Source organism: Gadus morhua, chromosome 6 (genome assembly GCF_902167405.1).
Source record: "Gadus morhua chromosome 6, gadMor3.0, whole genome shotgun sequence".
Classification (NCBI taxonomy): domain Eukaryota; kingdom Metazoa; phylum Chordata; class Actinopteri; order Gadiformes; family Gadidae; genus Gadus; species Gadus morhua.
The window spans coordinates 12,241,895-12,260,699 of NC_044053.1; the positions used below are offsets into that span (position 1 = coordinate 12,241,895).

The window sequence follows — 18,805 nt, forward strand, 5'->3', positions numbered from 1 at the left end:
AAAAGCGAATGGGTCTCACTTGGCCAGGGGTCGGCGTGCACGGTTCACGGCGTCCAGGTCGGCGTAGCGCAGATCCAGCTGGCAGCCCACCAGGATGATCGGGGTGCGCGGGCAGAAGTGCTTGATCTCCGGGAACCACATGGTGCGCACGTGGCGGAGGGAGTTGGGGTTGGCCAGCGAGAAACACAGCACCACCACGTCAGACCTTTTCAAGGAAGGAGAAGACCGATAAGAATACATCACGCAGAGACTGCAGTGCATGTGGATTAATGGAAAACTGATAACTTCATGTGGATAAAGGGGTACAGGGGCACTCGATAGGTGTGTGTGTGTGTGTGTGTGGGGGGGGCAGGTATACACAGACAATTCAAGTACAATGGAAGAGAAGTTAGTCAGCAATAATTCCTATTACTTCCTGTGAGATGCATGTACTCGTGAAAAATAACTAAATATACCGTTCAAAAAAATGTACTGCCAAGGCTAGTGGGCAACGAGGTAGGAGGGACAGTGGAAACAAGCAAGATCCTGTTTAGTCAAGAGTCATTTTCCTGTTGATATTCTTGTGGGTGCCGTTCAGAATTCACAAGCTACATGATGATATAGCGAGGAGTGAAGGGAGGGTCGGGAGCTCATAACAGTTCAGTACTCATTTTTACTTCATACATTTTAGTTTCAGCTGTAAACATATTTGTATGTTTGTAGAGTCAGCTGCCATCAGCCCTACAGCCCTGCAGAGGGAGTCTATACGCGCAAACACAACCACTAGTGTTGTTGTCACTTTAAGTACACAGAAAATATCATTGAACACCATGGTAAACCTGTTGAACCCTTTTAGAGCTGAGGGTTTAGCAGTTGAAATCCGAAGTGTGGAAGCACTTACAAACTTAAGAAGGAAAGTAGAGCTACACTTTACATAATTAATCAGTGTTTGACCAATATGCAGGCTTGTATATAGTAAAGGCTAGGTTAGGAAATAGAATTGTTCTTATCTATGAACATGAATGTTCATGTTTAATGTTTTTTTTTTTCACGTGCTTTAAGGCAAACTTATGATGACAATGGTGTTCCCAAATCCCGATTTGTGTGCGGGTACGCGTGTGTGTGTTTGGCCCTTGAAGGCTGGTGAAGCCCCTGTTGCTCTTACTTACATAAAGCCAAGCCTAACCTAACATAAGCACCCTAAGGCCCTGTGCACAAAGACCAGGCTAAGAATAGACTAGTACACACACACACACACACACACACACACACACACACACACACACACACACACACACACACACACACACACACACACACACAAATTCTTCTTTCTTCAGTAACTGTGTTGTAAAACGAACACAGCGAAACATAGACATGTTCTGAAGTCTAAAGATAGGGCTGGTATGGTGTGCGTGTATGGGTGTCCCCAAGAGATCTCACTAATGGCCAAGACATTGTTAAGCCATCGTGCAATAATTAACCACACCTTGTGAAAAATACAATGTAGGGTTTGTGTGTGGGTACATGTGTGTTTGTGCATGCGTGCGTGTGTGATTAAGAGTTTCTGTGTTTCTAGGTGGATGCAAGTTACAAAGGTCATTTCATGGACAAGATTATGTAAGGTAACCAAAACACAAACAGAAATAAATGGAGTCCGATTTTCCATTTGAAGTGAAGGGGAATCGAGCATAGAGCGAACAGGCCGCGCGTTTCAGGGACAGAAAGTCTGATCTTTCCCGTATTGAGCTGAGAGCATTTGAACTAACTTGCCTTTTATCAAAAATAAAATGTGTTTAGAGTTTGATATTAACGAAATACCATGGTAGAGGAAATGAGGGGTAGAGGGTAGGAAGGGGTAATGGAATCTAGGAGGAAAGGGCTGTGAAGATGAGGGCTGAATAATATGGTGGTGAGGGGGAGCCTGTCTGAGCATGTTAGCCAGACAGAAGGAGGTCAGATGTCTGAGCCCAGCAAATGCGCCTGTGTTTGTCTGTGTGTGTGTGTGTGTGTGAAAGGGAGACTGAGACAGAGACGTACAGAGGGTCTTTGACTGTGTGTGTGTGTGTGTGTGTGTGTGTGTGTGTGTGTGTGTGTGTGTGTGTGTGTGTGTGTGTGTGTGTGTGTGTGTGTGTGTGTGTTCATCAAAGGTTAGGTGAAGCGTGGTAAGAGCAGAGAACAGCTGAGTTGGCCCCGTTCCTCAATCAGCTGGCTGCAGAGTGATTAGGCATACAGCACTCCAGCAGACACAGATCAAAACACACACACACACACACACACAGTGAACTTAAGGGGACAAACAGGGCAGGACGCTCTGGGTGACTTACTGATAAGCATACGCACACAACCAAAGATAGAGTAAGCACAAAGGTATGTTCAAACAGTGACAGGGTACGTTGTATAGAAATTGTGCAGGGAATCTTGCTGTCTCATTTGTGTGCACATGGTGTGTGTGTTTGCTGTGAGTCAGGATTACTTAAAAAGGTTTTTATAGGACGGATGGATCTCAGTAAATTGGATGAAGCCACAAAAGGGGATCAGGCGGCGACCACTCAGGCAGATGAATAAACGGGTAAAGAGAGATGATCCAATATAGCAAGCGTTACGTTGCAAAGAGCCTGCCTTGTGTGTGTGAAAGGGAGACTGAGACAGAGACGTACAGACGGTCTTTGACTGTGTGTGTGTGTGTGTGTGTGTGTGTGTGTGTGTGTGTGTGCGTGTGCGTGTGTGTGTTTGTTGGTAGTTCCTTGAAAGTTCCCTGAATTTGCTCAGGTGAGATTAATTCCACAACACAAGCCGAGACAATCATTCTGTCTGTGTCACATTCTTGTTCCCCAAAGACTTTAAATAGTGCAGTTAGTTTATATGTGTAAGTGTGTATGGGTCTGTGTGTGATTATTCACAGGGTCAACCAAGTGTGATGGGCAGAAATTATGTTTTTAGGTCAACAACCTTATTTTAGCTTTGGTGAACTAGACAGGGAGCGACAGATTGTGTGTCTCTGCATGTGTGTTTCTGTCTGTGTGCATGTGCGTGTACGCATGACTGCGTGCCTGCGTGCCTGTGTGCGTGCGTGTGTGTGTGCGCATGACTGCGTGACTACGTGCCTGTGTGTGTTTGTGTGTGCGCGCATGCGTATGTCTCCCGGTCTGCATTCCTACTTGCTCGCACGTGTATGTGCCTGCATGTGCATTCTTACCTGCCATATGCAAACCGCCTGTCTTTGTGATGATCTCCAAAGGTGTCCCACAGTCTCAGGGAAACGCTCACCTCGTCCACCACATCGCGGGATCTCTCCAGCACCTACGTTCACACAGCCATCATTACGTCTACTCTGCCGCGCTGCCATTCTGCATGCTAATAACAGACGTCATGATAGCGACATGTGTTGGGGTGTGTGTGCGTGTTTGTGTGTGTATGCGCATGGGTAGGTGTATGTGAGCGTGCAATCCGTGCATGTGTGTATTTATTGACTATTTTTTTGTGTGTGTGTGTGTATGTTAAGGTGAGAGTGTGTGTGCGTATGTGTAGGTGTATGTAAGTAGTGTGCATATTGTGTGTGTGTGTGTGTATGTACAGGAGTGTGTGTGTGTGTGTGTGCCCACCTCCTGGCATACACGGTATTGGTCGATGGCCCAAACGGTTGGCACGTGGGTGGCAAGGAGCTGATACTGTGTGAGGGTGGCATTGCAGGCCCGGGCACAGATGAGCCGTGTTTTGCCGACTGCATTGTCTCCCACCACCACACATTTAATGGTTTCCACATTGGGCCGCTCATAGTCAGTGTCTATATCCATGGAGAGTGCCCTGTGCAGAGAGAGAGAGAGAGAGAGAGAGAGAGAGAGAGAGAGAGAGAGAGAGAGAGAGAGAGAGAGAGAGAGAGAGAGAGAGAGAGAGAGAGAGAGAGAGAGAGAGAGATTTAGTTCAAACTGAATGGAATACAAAATTAATTTAGATGGTTGCAGTTTCTATGCAATGACAGCCCGAAATATAGGAGGTTGCTCTGACCCGCATGGGGTCAAAGAAGTCCTGGCTCTGCAGGTTTTGCCAAGGCTCAAAGCCCCCATGGCTGTACTGACCAGTGTACCCAGGCTGCTGCCAAACTCCTCCACAGAACAGACGGAGGTTTTCAGGCTGAGCAGTGGGGAGACAGCAGTGCTATTTATGTACCAGCACAGGAAGAGAGAGAGAGAGAGAGAGAGAGAGAGAGAGAGAGAGAGAGAGAGAGCGAGAGGGAGAGGGAGAGAGAGAGAGAGAGAGAGAGAGAGAGAGAGAGAGAGAGAGAGAGAGAGAGAGAGACATACAGGAAGAGAGAGAGAGAAGATAACATCACCCTCAGTGATTTAAATAAATAAACGAAAGACTGGTATGTGATAAAGCATCTACAGTACTTTGGCAAACGAAAAACATATCTTGGCCTCTTTGCAGCAGTGAGAGTAAGCTCTCTTGAAGCAAATCTTTTCTATTTTAGAATAAAATACCTCTGCACCTGGTATCAGTCATCTACTTCCTCCATGGTGTGAAACATCGTTTTTTATTTGCATGGTTTCCTCAAAATGTGATACATAAATGTTTTTGCATACACACAAGACTACATTGTTTCCATTTAATGGTATTTCAAACGATTAATCTTCCCCGGAACACTGCAACTGCACATAACGTCTGCTGAATAAAAAGGGACAGGATACTTGAATGAATCCGATTGACTTATTAATTATTGAATGACCTGATGGACTCAAAGACAATGGTTAGATTTGCTTTCATCCCGTTCTATCATCGTCTTCTAGAATGAACCAGGCATCACACACCAAGTCACAACAAGTTTTCCTATTGAAATAGAAAAGAGCTAGAGAACCAAAACCATAACTTATGAAAAGCTTCATCTTCAAATCCCCATAGCCCTAAACAGATTACATGCATTCATTGCATGCCACAACAAATAGGCTCACGACCCATATACAAGCATATTCCTTGGGAAGGCTAATTTATTTAGGTGATATTGACACTGCAGCACTGAGAGTCCAGTCAAACCAACCCATTGGCTCTTGCCAACTGTACAAAGACCCAAATCCCCATAAATGGAGCCCCTGAAACATTCATAAAGGCTGCGGCTTGTTACTCCATTGATGTGGATGCTAGTGTAGGCCTGCATTGACAGACACCAGTGTCTATAAATGGCATCTATTCATTAAACAAGCAAGCCATGTGCACTGCTGTAGAATCCAGCCAGCCATGAATCGCTGTGACCACAAACCACAGTTTCTCCCAAACACATCTTTCATCCTGTCTAATACGATGCCTGTTGCTGAAGCTCGAGAAAGCCTCTTAAATATTTGATCACAAATACATATACATGGATATACATTTCCATGAAACCAAAAAATAAAGCTGCCATCTTAAAGAAGCAGAACAATCAAATACAGGTGTAAAAAGAAGGAGAACACCTACATTAATTTGTCTGACCTGTAGGCGACTGCCAATTGGAATAAACTGTGTCTGTGTTCAGTCAGTGTGCTCTATGTGGAGGTGAAATGGTCTTGCCTGCGTCGTTCCAAAGTTATGAATAATATGTCCACCACACACCAGTACCACCACAACCACCTGTCCAGGGACGCCCCAACCACACACACACACACACACACACACACACACACACACACACACACACACACACACACACACACACACACACACACACACACACACACACACACACACACACACGGCAGTGCGCTGTGCGTCAGGTATACCAGATAGCAGGGTAATAAAAAGGGCAGTAAAAACGCATCTAACGGATATCCGACTGATGAACGTGGTGGTTGTTTAGGAAGACAGCTGCAGAGGACTTTGAATGAGGCGGGGGGCGGGTAGGGATACTTTCAGTGCACAATCGGTGGCATTAATAACATCAGCAGTATAGCTGACAGACAGGAGGACCACGGTGGACATGGGCATTTGTGGAACGCCTCACAGAAAATAACAGACGGATGAGAGGGGGACGACAAAGAGAGACAGAGAGAATATACACACACACACACACACACACACACACACACACACACACACACACACACACACACACACACACACACACACACACACACACACCTACACACCTTTCTCATGCTTTGTACACAGCCCTGTCCTGCTTGGGACGAGACGGTTGTACTGCTGGGTACAAGCTGTAATTGAGCATGCTCAGGGGAAATCACAGTTTTCCTCTCCACCTTAGATGCTCCAGTACAGTTTGCCTTGAAGCACTGTGTGTGTGGAGTGTTCTTACTGTCCACGGACGGCCATGGCCATTTTTTATAGTAGCCGTTTGGCCCTGGTCTATGTTCTTTTTGATGACAGAGGGCACTGGACACAGAACTGAACTCATGCAGATGGTAGGAACGGTTCTCTGTTTTTTTTACGTCAATCCTTGCTGATGCTGAGCTGCGCTTCCTTGGTGTGGAGGAGGAAGGGATAATTTGTCATCGTCATCTTTTATAGGAGGTCTTTGACCAACACAACCTCAGCTCAAATGCGTCCCTATTGAATAAACAACAACAAGAACGATCACAACAGGAGTGTAGGAAGTAGTAAAAGCATGCATCACATCTTCATCTGACGCACAGTTCGCTCGCAGAGATCGTGGATATGATTGCAGGATTTCTGATGCTTTACAAGGTTAAAAAATTCTGGTGTGTGCAGCAAGCGACAAACCGCCACATGCACCGTGAGCGAGGGCCGTGATTACGTCATTTCTGGTTTGTGCAATCGCACACAATTCATGCACACCGACAAAAAAGGAAACTATGCAGAAAAAAAGAAAAGAGTGAGTGCAGTCAGTGAAAGGTCAGGGAGACATCCACTATCACTGACTGATTTCAGCTAAACGTGCTTGTGTGCGTGCGTGCCTGCCTACATGCGTGGTAATTAGCTCAGGGCCAATCAATGAGCCTTGGTAGGATGTGGGAGCAGTTATGTAACAGAGAGTAAAGTAAGATGTCTGGAAACTTTCTGAGGGGGATCCATGGCTCCAGTGCTCTGAGAGAAGTGGCTTTAGAGGAAACAGCCCCCCCCCCCCCCCCAGGCTATTGTTTGACGGATCATGTGGTAGGCCAAGAACTTACACAATGCAAACATAAGCACTGGCTCAAGCTTATATGTATACGATCAAACCAATGTGAACTGCATACACATGCATATTACAAATACATAGAAACAAACAGATGCACAACAGAAAAGATGTGCGTGTGGAAATGAATGTGCATGCACAGCGGGCGTGCAGGTTCATTTCCATGCGCCCATCTTTCCGATGGCAGCCGTTATGACGACCAGACATCACCAGGGCCGCCCAGGGTGCCCGGGGGAGCAGGAAGTAACAGGCAGCTCCGGTTTATTTTAAATCAGTTCGGTCTAGAGCTCACAGATGTCCAGACCGCAGCTGTTTGATTACAGCACGTTCTCACAAAGGAAATACAATGGTGAATATACACACTCTTCCTGTTTACATCTGTGGTTGTGTGTGTGTGTGTGTGTGTGTGTGTGTGTGTGTGTGTGTGTGTGTGTGTGTGTGTGTGTGTGTGTGTGTGTGTGTGTGTGTGTGTGGTGGCCCATCAAAGGCTGGTTGTGGGTACATGCAGATTCATGCATGTGCCTGTGCAAGTTATTCACATAACCCACACGGTAAAAGGGTGCAAAAGCGAAGGCTATGACATGAGTGTTGAATTAGGTTGGTGTGCGAGCGTGCGTACATGTGTTTGGCTTGCAGAGGGAATATGGTACAGGAGATCCAGCCAGACACAGAGACTCATGCATAATTTGGGTTTTGTGTGCGTGTGTCTCAGGAGTGCTTTGCCTCAAGCCAGAGGGGGCAATTCATTACATTCAGAACCATAATTCTGTCACTGAACGTTTGCTTTAAATTCCATGTAATCCTCTTTTATTGTGCTATGTCTGGTTAGTTGGCTAAATAGTCTCCCACACCGTCCGACCCACTGACCTATACCCTCCCTTCCTCTTGTTCACTCAGCCTTGCCGTCCCGTCCGCTCCGACACAACACTATTTCACCCTTCACTTCATGTCCCTCTCCGTCCACACACCCCTCCCTCCTCCCACCACTGGCCATTGTTCCTCCTCTCACAGATTTGCCAGACATAGACACAGTTCAATTTCATACTGCTACTCGGACCATATTCCAAACTGGTTTCAATGACAACTTGCCCTACTTAAAGGCAAGCCAATGAATGGATATTTCCAGATTGATATACAGTGTGTGTGTGTGTGTGTGTGTGTGTGTGTGTGTGTGTGTGTGTGTGTGTGTGTGTGTGTGTGTGTGTGTGTGTGTGTGTGTGTGTGTGCGCGCAGGACAGTAGCTGCCAGGGGCCCAGCTGGCTCAGACTGGTTACATAACTTATCTGTCTGTTGCCTTGTCATCCTGTGCGGCTGACAGTAAACTTCAGCCTCTCTGGCTCAGGTCTCACGCACCAGACAGATGTGCAGTTGCGCACACATACACACACAAACACACACTTTGGTCTGGTGCAGAGAAGTTTAAGGACTATGCATCTAACTAGGTTGTAACAGCTTCCATTTTTGCATACGACACTGTAGTACTGCATGGAACATTCTGATAGAGGAGTGACACATGATGGCAGGACTAGCAATGAGTCTATATACTATTTTATAATTATGTAAATCATTACAATGACCTTAGTGGGCTTCAAATTACCTTATCAGTTAAGTTAGGTAGACCATGTATGGACCACCCTTAACGATATACAAAGAGTAAAAGAGTCTTATATATTGATGTGTTGATCCACACATGGACCACAGTTAATGAAGATTTCTCATACCACTTCGCTCATACTCCTCTCTTCAATGAATACCAACTCAGCTCCACAAACAGCTGACCTCATTTCTATCATCCCTGCCCCACCCAACCCCCTGGGTCCATATATATCTCCACCTCACCATCCTAAGATCGCTCTTCCCATTCCTTTAAAACTCTGCCCAACTTTCAAGTCTTCCAACTTAAGTTATAATAATAATAATAATACATTTTATTCATAACGCACTTTACATCAACTTAATGACCCCAAAGTGCTAAGTTATAATTGTATTGTTATCTTTACACATCTTGTTATAAACCAAGTTGTGCGTTACAGTATTAACTATCCTCGAAAGGCTTCAAAACTTTTCCCAATCACCCCAAAAAAAATGAAGAGCTCAGAATCTGATAATGAACCACAAATAGTTAAAAGGCTTCTGCGCATCACATAATGCTGGACACAAACCAGTCTTAAGACTGGACGGAGACAACACACCTACCCACACCACCAACTCTAAAAATCACTGGTGTGGAAAATAAACAAGCTCATAAATGTCTTGTGGCTGCAGTACAACACGGACAGGTGCCTTAGATCACAACATTCTCGTCAGTCATGTGATCCTGGCTAATGATTCCATGTGGGTCCATCCCAGGCTATCTCCATGGGCTGATGAAACAGGTCAAAGACTAAGCATTTGATTTACCTCCTCGACGATACACCACCCAACACAAAAGACAAATCGACTAGCGTTCTGATATCACTGTGCTCATTCAATAACACAATAAAGTGCAAGACAGTGCAGCGTCCGGGTACCAACGCGTAGATATATATTTGATATACAAATGTATTGCCTCTTCTTTCATTTCTAAATCATATAAACCACTTCTTGTGCATTTAAAATTAAACAACTGGCACAAGCCCACCTATTGATGGGTTTTGTACCAGGAGTGGGCGGCTATTCTTGTGTTTACACTGCATTTGATATCCATATGAGGAATAATGTTACACGTCTTCATTGACATCATAATTACAGATTTTTGGGTTCAATAACAAAATAATGTAGAACAATACATACAACCCAGGATTTAAAAGCAGTGATAAATCGGACCAACCTGTGCATAACAAAGATATAGTTGCTTGCAAATCAATATAGGCCAAGGACAAAATACAACTTGATAGAGTCTAATAAAAAAAAACGAAAGGTTATGCAACATCAATTCCATTAGTTGTTTCTGGTCTTTGGGGATCTGATTAACAACCGTGTAATGACACAAGCTGAGCCATTGTATGCTATCTTGTATTAAATCATCCACAATTAAATCTTAGTCAGTATGATACCAAGTGCACACATCTGAGACTTCTGCTGACACACTGCTAGAATCACTGCGTATCAATGAACTAATCCTCGCCCGTCCGCAGCCATTCATAACCACCTGACTCATTCATTGGGTTGGGGAGCGATTCAGTGAAAAACAAAAAAACTAACTGGCGATAACCTAGATAAAGTCCGTCCAACGAGGCAGCGCATCAACTGCCTGGAAGTCGATGAGAGGTAAGAAGAACCAAACCCCAAAGTGATGCAAAACACAATAAGATTGACAGACACCTTGGGCGCAAAGCCCGTCCGGTTATACACACACACACACACACACACACACACACACACACACACACACACACACACACACACACACACACACACACACACACACACACACACACACACACACACACACACACACACACACACACACACACACACACACACACACACACACAGAACAGCAAAAACAAGTCGATAAGACATTACGCCTGTGAGGGAGCCCACGTGGGGTGTACATTGTGGCATTCTCAACATATGGGGCAGCCTTTCTCTGATGTCTCAATGAAGAGACTAATTGCCTACATGATTTCTGCCCGTGATGGTTTGTGCACTATAGAATAACAAGACGAGCATGTGACCCATCAGGGAGTCTTGAAGGAGTTGCCCTACCTGCCGACGGTTCCAGTATTGACCCACATGCCAATCTGCGTCCCGCAACGGAAAGAAAACAGACTCTCGAAATAAAAAGAGGTTGCAGACCGTTGTTGCAGATGGGAGGAAATAGACTTTTTGCGGATGTCGCAGAACAAGTAGGCTACTTGTCACAGTGGCAACATATTCCTATTGCATAAATCGCCCGGCTAGGCTGACCTATACTTCTCCAAACGTGGTAGGTTGGACGTTTCGCTACAGACGTGAACATATAATTGTCACATCCCTTCGTTTGGAGCAGAATCGAGACACAGACTAGGCACAGGCGTTAATAGTCCAAGCCACATCTTTTCTATTGTTGTTTCTCCGGAGTATATCCTCCGCGACACGCCCATAACAATCCGCGTCAGAGACAACTCTTCGAGCAAGTGCTTGAGTTGGGGAGAGGCGGGCCAATCACAGGACAGTTAGTGCGACTGGACCGGCCCTGATACCGCGTCCTCCCGCCCCGTTAACTCCGTCACGCCTGAAAACACGGTTCAATGTTAATATAAAGAAATGGTACCTCGACAGGTGTTATTTCTAAACCTAAATCAACGGTCACTAGGGCAGCTTAAAATAACTTAATATATTAAGCAGCATTTTCAATTGAAGAATAAGATATTACATTGACACATGAGAGCAACACTAACAGTGGGGCCTATACTATTCAGTATAAGTAGGCCTAGTGTTGGCAACATATTATAACAGTGTAATAGATAATAATGTAAGGTAGTCCTACTCTTCCTTGTGCTTTAAAGAGAATTGTTGACCCATGGTCTGTTGTATTGAGTCACTAATATTGAATGTGCTGGCACAGGTTTGCCTTTCCCAATGTTTACTAATTGCATTATACGCATGACAGAAATGGAGACACAAATTAGTTTTAGCCACAATTAACATGTTATTCAAGTTTGAGGGAGAAATCTATTTAGGCCTTTTAGCTTGGTCAATATTGCCCTTTAGAAGCCACTCAACCTGTCGTCAATGCAGTTTATTTTTAACTAAGTGTAAATGCATCAGCCCCTTTTGTGTGTTGCTTCCACTTTTAGTCATAGTTAACGACATGCATTACATAGGCCGTCGTTCTTATGCAACCCAGAAAAAACTGCTATCCAATTTCAAAGAGTGACCATGGCCGAAAGAAGACAGACATCTACTGGTCGAGTGCGGTACTGACTGTTCCGTAAACAAAGGCATTCTAATGAAGCTAGATCAATCTTGCGTGAGAATCCAGGGGGGCAAGGCTATTGGTGTGAAGCCGCAGGTGATTGCAGAGTTGTGGGAAGGAAAAATAACATCTAATTCATGTTGTTGAAACTAAAATGAACGTTATCACCTGGCTCTATAATCCTTTCCACCTAAATATCCTGTCATGTCACATGCATAGAATGATGCGATTGAAAGCTACTGGAATCAACGTATCCGCCCTTTGCCCTTTGACTGTATTGACAATCCCCTGACAGCGTCATAAAGCAGCAGCAGCCATGCATTATTTACTACTAGAGTCCCGTGTGGAAGAATCCATAGAGGGAAATAGACATGCATGTTGTCAAAATGCTTGTAATCACAAATAACACAACAACAACAACAACAGAAGACAGCCGAGCTTTGCAGATGTTATATTGATGTTTCCCCCCCCCCCCCCCCCCCCCCCCCCAACCACACACACACACGCACACACACACAATGTCCTGAGAAACCCATGAACCCTGACCCTTTCTGGCAGGCACATAATGATTCAGATTGAATAACAGTCTGCAGTGGGGGGGGGGGGGGTCATTGACGTTGGCACAGGCTAGGGCCTGGTAGCGGGGTTTGTGATGGATGTGTACAGAGCCGCGCAGACGGAACTCGCACAGAGAGGTACTGTGGGTCCTTCTCAGCGTCGCTAGTGAAGGAGGAGACAAATCACCCACTGCTTTAACGCTCTTTGATTCACTCTGTGAGAAGTTCACTCCCCCCAACTCCGCACACATCCCCCCCCACCCCGGCTTAGAGCAGAGTTGGGGAGAAGGGGGAATGCTCTGAGATCGTTTCTTGTTGGCTGGTTATGGAGGGATGGAGAAGGAGGAGGAGATCTCCCACACTCTGTTTGGACAACGAATCAACTTCACTGAGAGAGTTTCGGGCCGCCATTTTGAGATAAACCAACCGTCGCCTTCACATAGTTCTGGACAGAAGGCCTTTCGGCCGATATCAAATCTCAAATCCTTACAAATTATTTTCAATATGGGTGGATAACAAATGTTTTTTGTTATATCATTTAATTAAGGGATAGTAAGGAAGTTAGTTTCCCTAGTTATTGAGACAATGCACTCAAATCGAGATGCTTGAATTAATTCAAAATCTCGTGGATCTCCTCCCCCACCCCCCCACACCTCCTGTCCCAAGCTGTGCGAAAGCTGTCAAAACACCCAGCTTCTAACTCTCCTCAGCATGCGGGTTCAAACACACAAACACACACACACACACACACACACTCCCAGCATCCGTTAGATGCTGCCCTGTACACTGACACAAGTAGGTCAGAGCTGCAGTGGGTCTTCAGTCCTCCAGCACCACGGAAGAGATAACAATATCACAGATTCATTTCGCACTTTAACTCTCTGACATTCTCTCGCTCAGACATAAGCATACGGAAACACATGTGTGTGTGTGTGTGTGTGTGTGTGTGTGTGTGTGTGTGTGTGTGTGTGTGTGTGTGTGTGTGTGTGTGTGTGTGCTTGTGGGTTATTATTGGGCAGATCTTTCTTGATGTTGAATAAGGCAGAGGGATGAACCAATGACAGGTCAACGATGGTTTCAGTGTGATGGCCAGAGAGGTCCTTGAAAACGCACTGGAACACACACACACATACACACCCACAAGCAAAAATACACAAACACACAAACACACACACACATGTTAACACATTCTCTGTCACTCACAGACTCTTACTCACTGTCTCCTTAACACACACACAGTTGACACACCGAAGTGGCTGAGATGTGTTGGCAGAGCTGGTACGTGAAACAATGTGTGGTATTATAACTCTTACCCGACAGGGTGGCGGTCAGGGGCAGGGAGGGAGGGGCAGGCTAGAGAGAACATGTAAATGATGGATGCGGTGTTGGCGCAGGGAGGACGCCGGGTAAGTAATGAATGCTGGGAGACAGAGGCGGCGAGCAGCCGACGGGGGATGTTGACTTGTTACGCTGCCTAATCAAAAGGCTGTTGAAGAGCTCTGCATGCGGCCAGCTGTTGCTGCCTGGTGACAGAGTGCACCGACTAAACAAGTGATGCACAAACTCTCTCCAGCGCTTAGAAGAACGAGAAGCGAGCACGCTGCTAAGCCTGCTCAACCAAGTCTGTAGAAAGTCAGCCTGTCACGCTCAAATTCTGGAAGTCACTTTGACACGTCAGTCCATAGGGCCGTGGGACTGCACTTTTAGATCCAAGGCAGATGACTTTGTGATTGACTTAAAAAAAAAAAAAGATTTGTCGTTGTTTGGCAGGGCAGACCGACCCGTGGGTTGCAGATAACGCTCCACAGCGCTGGTGAGAGATGGGCTGCAAAGTCACTGGTGGTGATGAGGGCCAGCCATGTTGGGGTATGCAGGGAATGTGGAGTGGCCGTGGGACCGCAAGGATGGAGCGGTTTGGCCCTCAAGGAAAAAGTCGGAATGGAGACAGAGCACTTGGGATTGCAGGGGAACCTACACATAGAGAGGCCTGTTTGTGTGTGTGTGTGTGTGTGTGTGTGTGTGTGTGTGTGTGTGTGTGTGTGTGTGTGTGTGTGTGTGTGTGTGTGTGTGTGTGTGTGTGTGTTGTGTGTGTGTGTGTGTATTTCCTATGTGATTGTGTGTATGTGTGTTGTTTGAACATACGTGTGTGTGTGTGTGTGTGCGTACGTGAGTTTTTGTGTTGTTGGATTGTGTGTATGTGTGTTTTGTTTACACGTGGTATGTGTGTATGTGTCTGTGTGTGTGTGTGTGTGTGTCTGTGTGTGTCTGGTTGTGCATATGTGTGTTGTGTGTGTCTGTGTGAGTCTTTTTTGTCCTTTTTGTTTAAGTGTGTCCTGTCTGTGTGAGAATACACAGACACTAATTATGGCATTAGTGCCAATGTTAACGTTCTCAGAGAGGTGTCTGGCTTTTGCAAAGCAGTGCCTGCATCTTGATAGGCAAACACCACCCAGCAGGCCCCTCCCCCCCTCTTTCCCTTCCCTAGCCCCGCCCCCATGCCCCGGTTGTCCATGTAGAGTAGCATGCCCTCTGGCTTATCGGTGCTCTCTTCTTTCCAAATCCCATAGCCATACAACGGCCCAGTGTCCCCCTGTCTGTGCAGCGCTAAGGCCATCCTGGCCTTCCCTGATGGACTCCGTTGCCGCCGTCGAGCCCCTAACAGACATGACTGGGCTGAAAGACGTGAACACACACATGCACATGCAAACCAGCAAACACACGCACGCATGCACCTGCACACGTACGCACACCAACCCACCCCCACACACACACACAAATACACACAGACTTGCACACACGTATAAAAACACACACACACACATGCACACACACAAACACACGTGCATGTACACATACACAAACGCCCCCACGCACACACACATAGATTCCACTCATTCTGGGAGTTGTTGGTGGTGCAAAGCTACTCGTTATCTGTTCATGTAATAACAAGCCTATTTGGTCTACAGAGAATAGTGCTGGGATGCACGTCATGTATGGAGGCGGCTTGAAAGGGGGTTGGGGCCAGGGGTTCAGGTAGATTTGTGTTCAGGTCGATAGGTTGCATGGTTAATGGCCTTTTTCAGTGACATCGGTGCTTTGATGGAGAAAAAGCGCACACGGATAAGGTTCTAGTTTGTGAGCAGTCACCCCTTCGCTGGAAGGCAGCTACGTTGCTCAGGCATGTCCTAAAGCAAGAGTCATGATTGCAAAAGGCCACAAATCATCTTGCATCATCAATGCAAAAATAAATGCAAGTGTGCGCACGTGCACACACACACACACACACACACACACACACACACACACACACACACACACACACACACACACACACACACACACACACACGCACACACACATCCTATCTATGTTGGATAGGGACCTGCAAGTCAGAAGAGGTCAGTGGCAAGTTTAATCCTATTAAGGATCTCTTCTGCTGCCCCTTCAAACTATCTATTTCGCTCTCTCTAAGTATCCCCTGTTGAAGCCAAACCTATTTCAAGAACCCCAAAACAACATATCATAATTCAACTCAGAGGGATCTAGTTCCAACATGTCATGAGGAAGTAAGCAAGGGGGAATTTAGGTTTTTTAAAAATTAACCAAGATCCCCTGCCTGAATAGATTTCATGCAGCTGGATAAAACACTATTAACTTTTTTAAGTGCATTAAAATGGTCGTCTTGCAGATTTTTCGTTTTGTTCTCTTGCACAAAATGTGTGCTGCTTGTGATCTTCTCCAGGAATGTCACCAGCGGCATCGTAAGAACCATAATACCGCAGATGCAAGTGCTTTCATCTGAGGGCCATGTGCTTTATAACCATTGTGTAACCGCATTCCATGAAAGTTACGTACTGACATTTATTTACATTGGAAGTCTTCAATATTATTCCTTGAAACCGTCTATTAAAGCTGTTGACATGAAACAAGAGGCAATGGTGGGGCATTGTTAGCATGATGGCAAAACAATAGGGAGATTATCTCAAGAGTGGAGGCCAAACAGAGGAGTGTGTGTTTGCCTGTGTGTACGTGCATGTGAGTGTATGCGTGTGTGTGTGTGTATGAGTGGAAAAAGTGTGGAAACAGTTACAATTAAGGCTCTTGCCTATATTGCCTGATTAACATAATGAATTAGTTACATTTAAGAGCTATTTAACCACTGACTAAATTACTATTCATGAAATTATTATTATTATTATGAAGAAGTTACACGTAAAGCTCCTTAGAACTCAAATGTTGTGACACTTGAGCCGGTAATTGATGGATGGAAACACATACGTATCACTCACGCTTATAGGGACTGCTTCAACCTACGGCACATTTTACAAGGAAGTGCAAGAGGCAAGAGTCAACCTTGGATCTGTATGTGTGTGTGTGTGTGTGTGTGTGTGTGTGTGTGTGTGTGTGTGTGTGCGTGTGCGTGCGCGTGTGCGTGTGTGTGTGTGTGTGTGGCTGTTTGTGTGTGCGTGTGTGTGTGTGTGGCTGTGTGTGTGTGTGTGTATGTGTGTGTGTGTGTGTGTGTGTGTGTGTGTGTGTGTGGCTGTTTGTGTGTGTGTGTGTGTGTGTGTGTGTGTGTGTGTGTGTGTGTGTGTGTGTGTGTGTGTGTTTGTGGCTGTGTGCGTGTGTGTGTGTGTGTGTGTGTGTGTGTGTGTGAACTCAATGAGCTCAGACGTCAAGCTGGCAGTCTGACAAGGCCAAACCTAATTCTCCTTCGGCCTTACAATAAGACCCCAGGCATTTAGACACAGGCAACTCAAGATATCACATCTTTATCCTGCACTTAAATGCTCCATGCCTTTCATAAAGAAAACCTTATAATACTCAAGGACATATATTACAAGGACAATGAAAACAGATTGAGCTAAGCTATTGAGCTGTGGATACAAAGTAAGCACAGGTGAGGGAGGAAGAGAGAGAGAGATAGAGGGGGGGAGAGTGAGAGTGTGATATGGCCTTAACCTAGGACAGTGTGTATTCCAGAAAACAGCCTGATCAAATAGCGAACTGGGCCAAGGCAAACACCTCTGGACTTCAGCCTGTTGGATGAGGGGAGCTGAACGGTTGGTCTGCCCTGTTCACACAGAACACAATCTACGCTGAACACACACACAAACAGACACACATATGCCCAGTCTAAACCTGCAGGACACAAATACTGTAGAGAGAGAGAGAGAGAGAGAGAGAGAGAGAGAGAGAGAGAGAGAGAGAGAGAGAGAGAGAGAGAGAGAGAGAGAGAGAGAGAGAGAGAGAGAGAGAGAGAGAGAGAGAGAGAGAGAGAGAGAGAGAGAGAGAGAGAGAGAGAGAGAGAGGAGACACAGAAATAGACAGATAAATGACCAGAAAGAGGTAGAAGCTGACTACATAACACCCACTGCAGCCAATGCATAACAGGAAGGTCTTTGTTGTGATTGTTGTCTCAAATAGCCTCTTGTTGTTTGTCTGTTTATCATGCTGAGTTTGTCATTGCTCCAAGTATTGTGTCCATACTAACATAAACACAAAAGGTCACCGCAGCAACAATACACGCATACCATTACAATCAATCCAAATCTAATAAAAGACAAACACAACTGTTGTGAATGTGTGCATGTACGCAGACAAATCCATGGGCACACACACACACACACACACACACACACACAAACAAAGTTACACACACACACACACACACACACACACACACACACACACCTCCACTCAATTAATTACATTAAATGCAATGCTCAGATCGAGGCCTCCAAAAATAGAGGAATGGAAAAATCTATAGTGGGACATTGGATTATCTCTACATCGCTGCACTGTGGTTCAACGCCCCCAGTAGACCAGCACTAGTCCCTAACCCCATGTCATTCACCTGCGGGGAGACATTTCCCACACACAGACTTTACATTCAGAACCAGGGCAAAGCACCTCTGGGGCGGAAGGGCTATCAGTAGAAGCCACATGATTCAAAAACTATTTTTTTTTTTTATTATTGGATTATTCATATGTTATTATTTTTAACTGTCAACCAATGTAATATTAGGGATGATTATTGGCATAATCTGATAGCATCAAACACATCAAGAATCAAGGATAATGATACAACATATTGCAATGTAATTATTTCATAATGTTGTGTATTTCAATATCTTTGGGGTTTCATTGATTTTAAAAAGTTTTTTATAAATGCTGAAGGTAGATTAACACCAATTTTTGTTGATGGACGTCCGCATGATTCTTCTGCTGTTTTAATGACCGAGAGACTTACTCACAATGATATTA

The 18,805-nt window shown here is 45.4% G+C and overlaps 1 protein-coding gene across 5 annotated transcripts in view; it reads right to left on the reverse strand.

Annotated features, from left to right (window-relative positions):
* The window catches only part of rhobtb4 (Rho related BTB domain containing 4), a 38,134-nt gene that overhangs the window by 12,630 nt on the left and 6,699 nt on the right, over nucleotides 1-18,805 (reverse strand). For 3 of the 5 annotated variants that reach the window (XM_030357745.1, XM_030357747.1, XM_030357746.1), the window contains 3 exons: nucleotides 3,585-3,786; nucleotides 3,179-3,282; nucleotides 20-205 (listed from right to left, as the gene is read on the reverse strand). In XM_030357745.1, coding sequence (XP_030213605.1) covers nucleotides 20-205; nucleotides 3,179-3,282; nucleotides 3,585-3,776 — 482 coding nt within the window. In that variant the 5' untranslated portion in view covers nucleotides 3,777-3,786. Of the gene's footprint in view, nucleotides 1-19; nucleotides 206-3,178; nucleotides 3,283-3,584; nucleotides 3,787-4,058; nucleotides 4,138-10,792; nucleotides 12,468-18,805 lie in introns of those variants that run through there. The other 2 variants (XM_030357748.1, XM_030357743.1) reach the window with 2 other exon arrangements.